General features: G+C 40.3%; 1 protein-coding gene across 2 annotated transcripts in view; it reads left to right on the top strand.

The window, feature by feature from the left end:
* The first annotated feature begins 5 nt into the window (after positions 1–5).
* LOC125272879 (prostate stem cell antigen-like) overlaps positions 6–12,697 on the top strand; it is a 31,364-nt gene continuing 18,672 nt past the window's right edge. The window contains exons 1-5 of one of the 2 annotated variants that reach the window (XM_048198045.1): positions 6–1,615; positions 1,693–1,812; positions 2,081–2,212; positions 2,389–2,496; positions 9,836–10,041. In XM_048198045.1, the coding sequence (XP_048054002.1) occupies positions 1,567–1,615; positions 1,693–1,812; positions 2,081–2,212; positions 2,389–2,496; positions 9,836–10,026 (600 nt within the window). In that variant the 5' untranslated portion in view covers positions 6–1,566 and the 3' untranslated portion in view covers positions 10,027–10,041. Of the gene's footprint in view, positions 1,813–2,080; positions 2,213–2,388; positions 2,497–9,835; positions 10,042–12,697 lie in introns of both variants that reach the window. The other variant, XM_048198044.1, reaches the window with a different exon arrangement.

Below are 12,697 nucleotides of genomic sequence, written 5' to 3'. Positions count from 1 at the left end.
GCTTGTGAATGTGATCAAAATGACTGAACTCACTCTGATGTGTTTTAGGGTCATAAAGTCTAAAGTCTGATGTCGATTCACTGTGTAGGTGTTAGTCATATATACTGAATTGCAGCTACTGTAAAACTTTAGGATCAAAGATGAAAAACTGTAATATAGCCTTAAATTATTATTTTCTTTTTTGTAAAACATGTCTTGTTTAATTTTATATTTTTCTGAGCAAAAAAGAATGAATATACTTTTTTTTTTTTTTTTACCATGACACCCATTAAAATGTCATTCAGTGTAATAATATTTATGTATCAGAAAATCGTTTTGGGCATATTTAAAACAGGAATCATTTGATGACATATTAAAATCCTCTATGTAAGGATCACAGTGCATCCCTCAAACACTAATTAATTGTAATTTTTAAATCTTTATACTTCAATAATATCCTTCAATATAGAATCATGAAACAACCTTTATCACATCACAGACTTTTTGAGAGCACAACCATCTCAACCATCAGACATAAATCCTGACAGAGTTGACAAAATTGAATTTTGTTTTTCCACTTTAACCACCTGTTGGACAGTGGAGCAATTTTGTTTTCTCTCTCAGTTGTAGCTGCCTTCATAAACATATTAAAAATGCCAAGATTGTCTGGAGCCTAGTGGTTAGTGCACCAACATGGCGCAAATGCATTCATGGAGACCTGAGTTTAATTCCCGTCTCAAGGTCCTTTGCCAATCCTGCCCCCCTCTCTCTGCCCAATGCTTTCCTGTCTGCTCTCTACTGTCCTCTCCAAATAAAGGAACAAAAAAGGCCATAAATATAACTTAAAAAAAAAAAAAAAAAAAAAGCCAAGATTTATCCCACAACTATTTACAGAAACTATTACACCTGCCTGAACACAAGTGTTACAGAGAATCAGACCACGGACGACCGGGCAAAATTTGTCATCTGCGCCATCTCTGAGGACACCCTGTCTGGATGTCGAGCAACCACCAGCAGCGCCTGTCAAGGAGGATCCCTTTGTTCCATCTCGGCTCCGCCCTGGCTCCTCCAGAGACTCTTGTCCGAGTGACTCTACCAGGTTCCCCCATCCCGCCGGCTCCCCTTTGGTCTATCGTCGCGCTGCCTACGCCACGGACATCCAGGCCATCCATTGTGCTTTGTTCCTCCCCTATGGCTACAGTGAGCTCCTTCCTCCCTCTGGGATCACCTCTGTCCTCGGTCTCATCAGTGTCATCCCTGTCCTTAGGTACTCTGGCTCCGCCTATGACGCTCGTCACGTGACATCACCTGGGTCTCCTGCATCAACGATGTCGCTCATTTTTGGGTCAACTACCACTTTAAGGAAGTTGGTTTAAGTAAACCTATACATTTCTTGCAATTCTTTTTTTAAACCTTGATGCCTTCCTTGAACTTTAACTGGCAAGTAAATTATGTAAGCTGATGTTTCTTTTTCAAGAAATGTCTACTTCTGTTAAACTTTAATTTTCTCATGAGATCCTCCTCTTTTGATAAGCTATAAAAATGAGCACTGAAACAGATGTTATTTCATTCTCCTCCTGATCAAAGATGGATCTGCAAATCTCAGTTTTTCTTCTCTTCATTCTTTTCACTGCAGGTACAAATAAACAATAATGTTTTCTTTCTTTTTTTCATTGGATCTCTCTCTCACTTGTCTCTGTTTTATTACTAAAGGACACTCTCTCAGCTGTTATGAGTGCAATGGTCTGACGGGTTCTTGTGTAGATCAAATGGAACTAACATGTCCTAGTGGATCTACTCACTGTGAGAGTTTAACAGCAGTGACACAAATTGGTAAGTCCAATATTACTTAAATTTACTGTTATATTTGACTAATAGAGATGCTGCTATAATTCGCTGGAGCAGCAACAGAATGTATACTAATTTTCTGATGGATTTTACAGTTTCAATCACAAAATCTTCTGCATAGATTTTTTTAAGTTGTTTTCCCTCAGATTGTTATGACTTGTGTTTAAAAAATTGAAATAAAAGTGCTAAATGTTGACATTTATAAATCAGTTTTCCATTTTAATTGGTCTTTCCTGTATCGTTCATATTTTAGGTCACATTACTTCTGAAGAGAAGCGTAAAGGATGTGTTTCTGCCTGTCAAAATGGGTCCATAAACTTAGGCCTTGCCAGGATGACTACTACCTGCTGTAACACAGACCTGTGTAACCTCCAAGACGCTCCAGGTATTGTGCCTAAATGACAATGTGCAAATCTTTTGTAAAGTCAACACACATTTTACTTTCAAAGAAAATACAAAATAAAACGAGGTTTTGACTTGTCATTGAATGGAGCAGCTAAAGGACTGTTTCATTAGAATTTTTGTACAGAAAAAAAAAGAATACTTGATTTCCTCCTGTAGATCCCTCTAATGTCCCAAATGGAAAGAAATGTTACTATTGTGATGGACTGACATGCTCAAACACATTGAGCTGTTCAGGAGATGACGACCGCTGCATCACTGCAAGAGGTAAGAATCTGGAAAAGGAAGATGATTAAAGTCATGATCTTTTAAACTCTCTAAGGTTTAAATATTAGTTACGTAAGGGATAGTCCACGGCTAGCCATGCATTAAAGGATTTTAATGCACGACGTGAAGGCAAAGAACCACCCGACGCGAAGCGGAGGCCTCTGCGTCGTTGCCTCTGCGTCGTGCACATCAGATTGTTTTTATTTTAACGAATTATCACATTTATTTAAATTCATTATTAAAAGAGAGAGACAGAGAACTGAAAGAGAAAGCTCAGAGAGAGATGGAGCGAGAGAGAGATGCATGCGCGCGTTACCTGCACTGTGTGCGTCTCTTCTTTAAAGTCTACAGTCTAAAGTTCCCTCGTTGCTTAAGCATATAACTAACATAGGCTAACTTAATGATTCTTTAATGGATTTATTAAAAATATTTATAATATTTATAAATGACAGGCAACACTGACAGTGACAAGGCAATCTTTATTTGATATTTTGAATCATATCATTTATTTAAATGAATTATGTAGAATGTGAAATAAAACCGGCATGACATTACATTTATTGAAATGCATTAAATTAAATAAATAAAAAATAAATAAATAAAAAAATCAAACAGTTGGAAATTTCTTTTGGGGATTGTTTTACTCATCTATAATTGATGTTAAACTCAACATTTCCATTTATCGTGAAATTATACATGGAAAAGGGTAGGGTCATTTCAGGTTTAGGCTCCCAGCAAGCAATAGCCGTCATTTCACCGTCTCGGTTAACTATAGACCTGACATAGTCCGGCTATGTGTAACCCACTTTTAGCCAAAATAATCTTTCATTTGGTTACATGTCGTTTTTGCCAAAATAACTTGCGAGTTGTATGATATTGCATCATGTAAGTGATGTCAAAAGTGATTACAAGGTGTTTTTTTACATCTTTGACATGTTATATTGCGAAGGCTGTGCGTAGCCACGATAGGCCTAGCTCGTAGTCAGACCGGCTATTTCTAGCCCACTAGTCAATCCTGATTTATTGTAGTTTTTGGACAGGAAGTGCATGAGATATCTCATCATGTTCGTAATGTCAACGATTTCTACAAGATGTAAGTGACATTTCATGACATGGTCTATGTAGTCACGATTTAGCTCTGAATTGGATAGGCTATGTGTAGTCTGCTTTTAGTCCACCCGGCGAAATCGAGGCAGTCTAGTTTTTACGGCTTGGCTATAGCCCTGATTCAGACCAGCAATGAGTGTAACCAAAATAGTGTTAAGTAATTTTCGACCACAAAGCTTGTGGGATTCATGATATACTTGCATTTATATACATATATAGACTTTCTAGTCCTGCATCAGAGAGTCGTCCAACGGTGGTGCTCCGCAAACTATGGTTTGTGTACATTTTGTGAGATACCTTCCACCTGAACAACAAGAATTTAAAGTATACAATTTAGATTTGGAAAATAATATAAACACAGTTTAAATTCATGGGCAAAAACAAAATATCTATTAACCTCTTCACAAATATTTTTCACCATATAGAGAATACGAACCGACGTCATGCTGCGTTGCATGCCGGGGCGGCGCCGCCATTTTGACAGGATCGCCCCCTACTACTTGCACTGAAATGAATACAGATACTTGCTTACCTTTTGTTTTGTTTCTGCCAATAAGTGGAACATTCACATTTTTAATGGTATCGTTTGCAGGGAACAGAAGCTATTTTATAGCATCGCATGATAATTTTATTTATTTTTTCACTGAAGTTTTGTAGAATTTCGTTTACAATGTTCATCTGTTTACCGTGTCGCACGCTGGACTCTAGCTTCTATGAATATCCAAATAAAAGTATGTGTTCTGAGAAAAGTCGATTCATTTATTTGTTGGAAACGTTTAAATGATGCTTAAACGAGCATATTGAGTAGGCCTAACTGTTGTCATTGTAAATATTCCTTTCCACGATCCCAGAGAATCAGAGATTATGGGTCAAAGTCAGCGGACAGACGGACACGAACACCCTGTATTTTTATATTTATTTCAACAAATGACAAAATCAAAACCGCAGGAGCTTGTCAAAGTGAGTCCTTGCAATGGCACATTTTAAAAACGCTGGCTTAGTGGGTAACACTTTAGAATACTGATCCTTCATTAATGAATAACTACACAGGAACAAATGAATAATGCATTATTAACACTATAGTAACTACTATTAACTAACAAGGAACTCTGATGAATGAATTATTAATTAATAGTGCTCAGTTGAAGGTGGTAGTTCACTATTAACTAATCAGTAACTACTGTTTTTTCATACCTACCAGAACTAGGTTCATAATTAATGAGAATAATGCATAATGTATAATTAATTCTAAACTGAAGGTGATAGTAACCCACTAGTAATGACTGAAGTATTACCAACTTAAGAAGGAATTACTAATTATTTGGATCAGTATTCTAAAGTGAGAAACATGATAACTCTCTAGTAACTACTGGAGTCATTGTAAACTTTTGATGTTTTTGTAAAGTATTGGATAGTAATAACTCAAGAGTTACTATATAACTCTTAAGGAACTACTTCTTATTTGGATCAGTATTCTAAAGTGAAGATCAACCCACTAGTAGTGTCACGATCACTAGTGAGAGTGCCCTAATCAGCCACTAGAGGGCACTCCATCCTGGACTTGTTTTCACCCCATGAACTACATTACCCATAACACACTTCCCGGACTGATTATCCCACGTCATTGCACCCAGCTGTTTTGTGTTTGTTCATTAGTGTCTGTCTATTTATACCTGGTTTGTCTCTGCCTTTGTTATGGTGTTTTCATGTATGGTTCCCGGTTTCGTTGTGTGTTCTCTTGTTTTTCTTGTTCTTGTTTTGTACGGATGGCTTTTCTGGATTTTTGACCTTTTGCCTGTTTTTGGACTCACGATTGTTGGATTACCCTTATTAAACAACCCCTGCAAATGCATCTTACCTGTTTGTCTCTGTGCATTTCGTGACAGAAAACACCATCACTTAAAGGATCCAACAGGATGGGAATCCAGATCACTCCCCCGGCTACTATAAAGGAGTGGATGGATCGCCTAGAAAATTTGACCACCCTTAAACAACAGGGGAATCAGGTGGGTGGTTTGGCACAAACATTTTGGACCCTGGCGGTAGGGCTGGGTTACAATGATGCAGCTTTAATCGACCTTTTCAATAATTGTCTGGACTACTCATTACCTCTGTGGGAGATGGAGAGACTGGGAGACCTGGACTTTTGGGGGTTCGTTCACTACCTCCAATGTCGGAGTAGGGGGCCTGCACCGAGTCAACTAGGGCACGCTCCAGCCAGTGAATCCGTCCCTGAAGTCACAGAGGAGGTGGGCACTGAGCCTCCGCTTCACCCAGGTAAAAGGAGGAGGAGGAGGAGAAGGAAGAGGGCTTCCTTCATCCTTCAAGGCCCGGAGGCCTCTCCAGCCAGTGAGTCCACTCCAGAGCCCGCTCCAGTCAGTGAGTCTGCTCCAGCCAGTGAGTCCACTCCAGAGCCTGCTCCAGCCAGTGAGTCCGCTCCAGCCAGTGAGTCCACTCCAGAGTCCACTCCAGCCAGTGAGTCCACTCCAGCCAGTGAGTCCGCTCCAGTCAGCGCGTCCGCTCCAGCCAGTGAGTCCGCTCCAGCCAGTGAGTCCACTCCAGAGCCCGCTCCAGTCAGTGAGTCCGCTCCAGCCAGTGAGTCCACTCCAGAGTCCGCTCCAGTCAGTGAGTCCGCTCCAGCCAGTGAGTCCACTCCAGAGTCCGCTCCAGTCAGTGAGTCCGCTCCAGCCAGTGAGTCCACTCCAGAGCCTGCTCCAGCCAGTGAGTCCACTTTGGTGCCTACAGATGAAGTAGGCACAGAGCCACCGCCTCACCCTCATAAGCGGAGGAAAAGGAGGAGAAGGGCTTCCTCCGTCCTTCAAGGCCTGGAGACCACTCTAGAGTTGTTTGTTGTTTTCCCAAACTCCTTGCCCTGTCGGCGCCAACGAAGCGCCTTGCCCTGCAGTCAACGAAGCGCCTTGCCCTGCCGGCGCCAACGAAGCGCCTTGCCCTGCCGGTGCCAACGAAGATCCTTGCCCTGCCGCCGCCGCCAGAGCAGCCCGTGCCCGCTGCCGTCCCAGGGCAGCCCGAGCCCGCTGCCGTCCCAGAGCAGCCCGAGCCCGCTGCCGTCCCAGAGCAGCCCGCTCTCCCTGATACGGCCACGGAGGCCGTCACCGAACGGTTGCCTGAACCGTTGAGACCCGCCTGGTCTGTTCCTCCAGCACCGCCCTGGCACTCAGCCAGGAATCCAGGTCTGCCAGTGCCCGCCTGGTCAGTTCCTCCAGTGCCGCCCTGGCGTTCAGCCAGGACCCCAGACCTGCGGGACCCCACCTGGCCAGTTCCTCCAGCACCGCCCTGGCCTTCAGTTGGGGACCCTGGATCTGGCCCGCCATCCCTCCCCCTGATCCTCCTCCTGTCCTCCTCCCTCCTGAGTTTTTGTGTTTTTGTTTTTTTTAGTCTGGTGGAGCGTCTGGTAGCCGCTCCTTTGAGGGGGGGTAATGTCACGATCACTAGTGAGAGTGCCCTAATCAGCCACTAGAGGGCACTCCATCCTGGACTCTTGTTTTTACCCCATGAACTACATTACCCATAACACACTTCCCGGACTGATTACCCCACGTCATTGCACCCAGCTGTTTTGTGTTTGTTCATTAGTGTCTGTCTATTTATACCTGGTTTGTCTCTGCCTTTGTTATGGTGTTTTCATGTATGGTTCCCGGTTTCGTTGTGTGTTCTCTTGTTTTTCTTGTTCTTGTTTTGTACGGATGGCTTTTCTGGATTTTTGACCTTTTGCCTGTTTTTGGACTCACGGTTGTTGGATTACCCTTATTAAACAACCCCTGCAAATGGATCTTACCTGTTTGTCTCTGTGCATTTCGTGACAAGTAGTTACTTAAGTGTTACTACATCCTTCTAAAGGAACTACTTCTTATTTGGATCAGTATTTTAAAGTGAAGATCATGGTAACCCACTAGTAATTACTTAAGTGTTACCAAATATATCATAAGGAATTACTGTACAAAAACATACAAAAACATCAAAAGTTTACACTGACTTCAGTAGTTACTAGAGAGTTATCATGCTTTTCACTTTAGAATACTGATCCAAATAATTAGTAATTCCTTCTGAAGGATTTAGCAATACTTCAGTCATTACTAGTGCGTTACCAAGGCCTTTACTCTAGAATTAATTATACATTATGCATCATTCATGTTAATTATGAACCTGTATATAGTAGTTCTTAGTAGTCGGTATGAAAAAACAGTAGTTACTGATTAGTTAATAGTGAACTACCACCTTCAACTGAGCACTATTACCAATTCATTAATCAGAGTTTATTGTTAGTTAATAGTAGTTACTAGAGTGTTAATAATGTATTATTCATTTGTTCCTGGGTAGATATTCATTAATGAAGGATCAGTATTCTAAAGTGTTACCACTTAGTGTATTATGATGACATTATATTAAAAGATGTGCAGACGAGCCCTGAATATGAACGCAGCGCGTTCTCCACACAGTATGCTTTAACAGATATGTACAGAATTTTGTGTTTGTCTCGGTGCATTAAGCGTTTGAATGTCCCCGTTCAAGTTCTACTCATTCACGAGCGGAGTGACAGTCAGACTCGCAAAAGGTGATAAGCAGTGGGTTTAATCAGTGACATTACTAAAAGATTTGCCATCCGGCGTCTTCTCGTCATCTCCTCGACCTGCTTCCCTTGGTGTTTTTACACGTAGAAAAGGCAAAAAACGTTGTTCATTGTCCAGTTTTCTCTCAGAACAATTATCAGAGTTACTATCGCCATTATCGATGCAGCATTAATGACATACAATGGTGACATTTTTCACAATCATGACAGATAACAAATTACTGCACTAAACTCAATGATGGAAAGGCTGCGCGATCCTGTCAATATGGCGTATAAACAAAGAAGTTACCCAGAACTCAACGCGGCGTGACGTCAGATTCGTATTCTCTATTGCCAAGGTAGTTGAGCCCCATCGGCTCCCTGGTGAACCACACTTCGGTGCTCTCGAGTTTGCACAGAGGGATGCGTCTGGAATGCAAATAGAATGCTCCAGCATTTTCTGGACACTTTGACAGATATTTTTTAAAGCTGTCCACGGGACGTAGTGGGTCGCCGGGGCTCGCAAACATAAATCCTCGTAAATTTTCTCTATCCAATGCAGTCTGATCCTTGTGTTTTTTTGTCTCTGGGTTATGCGCCAGGGTCAGGTACTCTTTCCCATTCTTGTCTTGCCAGAGGTTTTGATAGGTTTCGGTTTCCTTCTCTTCCCCTCCGCGCAAAACACAGCTGTATGTCAAACCAAACTTTTCTTACAAGTCCTGTGGGTGTGAAAGGGGAGAGTGCAGGTGCATTTCTGATTTTCTCCAAGTCAGACTCAGTAATACGCGGATGATGAACGCTGGTGTCTTTTCCATTTTTCCTGTAGCGCTTTAAAACTGATTTAAAGACGGCATTGTTTGATGTGAAGTCTTTATCACTTAATATGTTGTATTTTGTAATGTGACAATTAATACCTGCTCTGAGACACATCAAACTTGCGACACTGTATTCGCGTCCAGAGGTAGACTGAACAGAGGCATAAAACTCCTGCAATGTCTTATTTTAAAGAGAAGCAAAGTAGGTTTCGACATCACAATTGTTCTGTCTTTGGCGCAAAAAGTCAGTGAAAGTGTTAACTGCCCATTTAGTTGTCTTTTGTATTGACCTCATCTTTGTCGTCTTCTAGGTCTAGCTCTGCCGGTGTTAATTCTTTGTGCCGCTTTTTGTCATTCAGCGTCGTCTCCAAGTCTTCTATTTCGTCTTGTACCTGGGCCCATTTCTCAAAATTGCCATATTCACCATACAAATTAAATATGCAAAAAAAACATCTATTTAGCCTAGGCCTACCTAAATAAACATTTTAATATATGTAGGCCTTTCTCACTCTGTTTGCAAGTGTAACTGTGTTACTATGGTTACCAATGTTTATAGTGGCGGATTAATTTCGTAATTTTCTGCACACCTTCCAGCCAATCAGAATTGAGTATTTAAACAGACCAAGGTATAAAGATCACATATAACAATGTCCACCTTATGTAGCCTAACTGTTGTAGGCCAGTAAAAGCTGTGCGTGTAAACTCTAGCGACTGTCGCTACAGACTGCGGTTTTTAGCCTCCTCATTAGCACGCCCGCTTCCCACGCTGGAGACCACAATCAAATCCTGCTGGGAGTGGGTCGAGTAGGACTGAATCAACCTTTGTTTTTCTTGTCTTTGTTTTCATCAGTGGCTTCTGGAGGCCCGCCAGCAGTGGTAAAAGGCTGTGTCTCTAAATCCTTTTGTGGTGCCACAACATCAGTTAGAAATGTTGAGAGCTTCTCATGTTGTGAGGGGGACCTGTGTAACGGTGCTCAGAGTGTCTCCCAGAGCTTCCTGTTCCTCTGCTGTTCTCTGCTCTCCTACTTCCTGCTGCACTGAATCCAGCAGCTCTTCATCCTACAATGAGAGACACTGTACTGAATATAGAGCTTGTATTTTCACCGTACTATCTTTGGTGTTCTGATGTGATTTTTTTCCTGTAAAATTCTGATGTGACACTTTATGAAATAAAATACATCACCTTGTTCCTGAGGTAATATTTTTAATAAAGCTTGTCATGCTGTAAAGAAGTCTGATAAAGCTCTGCAATAATAAACTATTTTATTTCTTAAAAAGAGATTAAAGGGATAGTTCATAAAATGAAAATTAACTCATCATTTACTTCCCCGTGTGTTGTTCTAATGCCATATGCACTTCTTTCTTTTTTGGACTGCAAATTTAAAAAATGTCCCACTTTTGCTCGTCCATATGATGGCAGTGAATAGTGACCATCATCAAGCTTTTAAAAGATTCAGAAGTATCAAAGAATGATCCCATGTAACACGTTATATATTCCAAATGTTCTGGGATGAGTGTGTGATTGTGAATAAAAATAAAATAAAATGCTGCTCTGATGCAAGATAAAATTGTTCAGAGAGAATTTGTAAATAATGTAATATGATGCATTTAAGTTAATGTGACATTTTACACTTCAGTTTTATAATTGCCTTATTACATATTTTTACAAGCTAGTGGTACATTTTCTCTTCTCTTAGCACTAATCTCACAACAACAGATAATCAAATGCACTTTTCCAAACAATTTTCTATACACAAAAACCTTAAAGTATCCCTTTCACAACACAATGTTTAATTTACAGTACTCAGCATAAATGAGTTCATCCTCTCTCCGAAACGTAACTAATTTAGCATTCAACATCATACTCTTTACTTGTAAGTCTTGAACAAAATGCCACTCAGTTGGTGTAATGTTGGAGTTGGGGAGTAGTCAAAAAAAAACAGGCAAATATCAGGGCAGGCAGCAAACAATCATAATCCAGGAAACAGTCCAAAATCAAAAATACAGGCAGGGCAAGAAACATGGCAACAAGATCAAAAAGGGCCAAACAATACTCAGCAATGTGTGTGTGTTTTGAGTGCAGCTTATAATGTGTCACTGATGGGAAACAGGTGCGAGTGTGTGATCAGTTCCTAGATGGGGAATTGTGGGAAATGTAGTCCAGAGTGATGTGTGACTGTGTGTGCCATCAAAAGGTGGCAATGGTGAACCGGTGACCTCTGGTGGGGAGTAGCAGGAAACAGCAGGCGCAGGATAGGTGACAGATGGCTGGCCAGTCTCCTAATTTTTATATGGAAAATATTGGCATACGTACAGGTGAGTTATCACACAGCACAATGATACCAGTAGCTTTTAACGCTTCAAACACTGTTGTAATGCTATTGATGGCTTCTTTTTTTAGAAGGTATTGTGGTTTGCACGGTCAATAATCAGACTTTGGTGTAATTCTTACCTACTTTGCATTTCAAATTAAACCCACATCATATTTATTTTTTTAGCCCAAACGTGAATCACATTATTTTCGTCGACTATGCATACACTGCAAAAAATGCTTTTCTTACTTAGATTTTTTTGTCTTGTTTCCAGTCCAAATATCTAAAAAATTCTTAAATCAAGAAGCATTTTCTAGACATTTAAAAATGTTTGCTTAAAACAAGAAAAAATATCTTGTTTTTGGATTGAAATAGGATTCTTTTGCTTACCCAGTTGGCAGATTTTTTTTTTTTCTTGTTTTAAGCAAAAACACAATTCTGAGTTATTTTTTCTGAAAACAAAACAATTTTTGTCTTTGTTGGCCATTGTTTGAATGGTCCCTTGCACAATTGTTATGCCTACTGGAGAGAGAGCAGTGAAATGCCTAATTTACACATTAAATCTCGCCCCAATAAATTTAGACATCTGAAAGCAGGAAACAATGCTTGAATATCATGCCATTTTCATCTTCACATCTCAATGGAACAGAATGTTTTTCTTTCAGGGTTTGCCCCCATTGACAAGACATAATTTCGACTTTGGCATTAATGTGAGCTCTTGTGTTTTAATAACACTGTTTGCGGCCCCACTATCGACCATAAATATCAATTCAACATTTTTGATCCACAATCTTGTGGTAATTGTTTGTTATTCATTATTACTCAAATGACCATATGTGCCTTAGTGCCTACCTTCTGATGGTTTTATTGTTGTATTTATTCGAGTTTCTAAGCACGCAAGCTTATGTGTTTTTTTTCCAAAAAATTATAATCATAACTTTTATCTCCATACCAAAATCCCAGATGGCCAGACAGTGATTAATCTTTTATAAATCGTTAAAATATTAATGTCTGTGACGCTGTGAGCACGGAGACCGTTTTGTAGACTGTTAATATTTTACATTTTTAACTTTAAAATGTTAAATGTTTAGTATGAATCATGGGCGAGGCTAGCCCCTTTTTAGGGGTGCTTCAGTCCAATAATGAAAATGTGTGTGAAATATTTTTAATTGAAATAATCACAGCTTAAATATACGACCATTTTGAATTTCAGCCCATAAAAATGCAAGCCTTAAAGGGATAGTTCACCCCAAAATTTAAATTCTGTCATCATTTATTCACTCTCAAGTTGTTCCAAATGTAAATGTTGGTAACCAGACAGCTGATGGTTGCAATTGACTTCCATAGTATTTTTTTCCCCCTACTATGGAAGTCAAAACATCATTGTTTGTGGTTCAGCT

This window comes from Megalobrama amblycephala, linkage group LG7, assembly GCF_018812025.1.
Source record: "Megalobrama amblycephala isolate DHTTF-2021 linkage group LG7, ASM1881202v1, whole genome shotgun sequence".
Taxonomy (NCBI): Eukaryota; Metazoa; Chordata; class Actinopteri; order Cypriniformes; family Xenocyprididae; genus Megalobrama; species Megalobrama amblycephala.
This window is presented reverse-complemented; position numbering and strand designations above follow the sequence as displayed.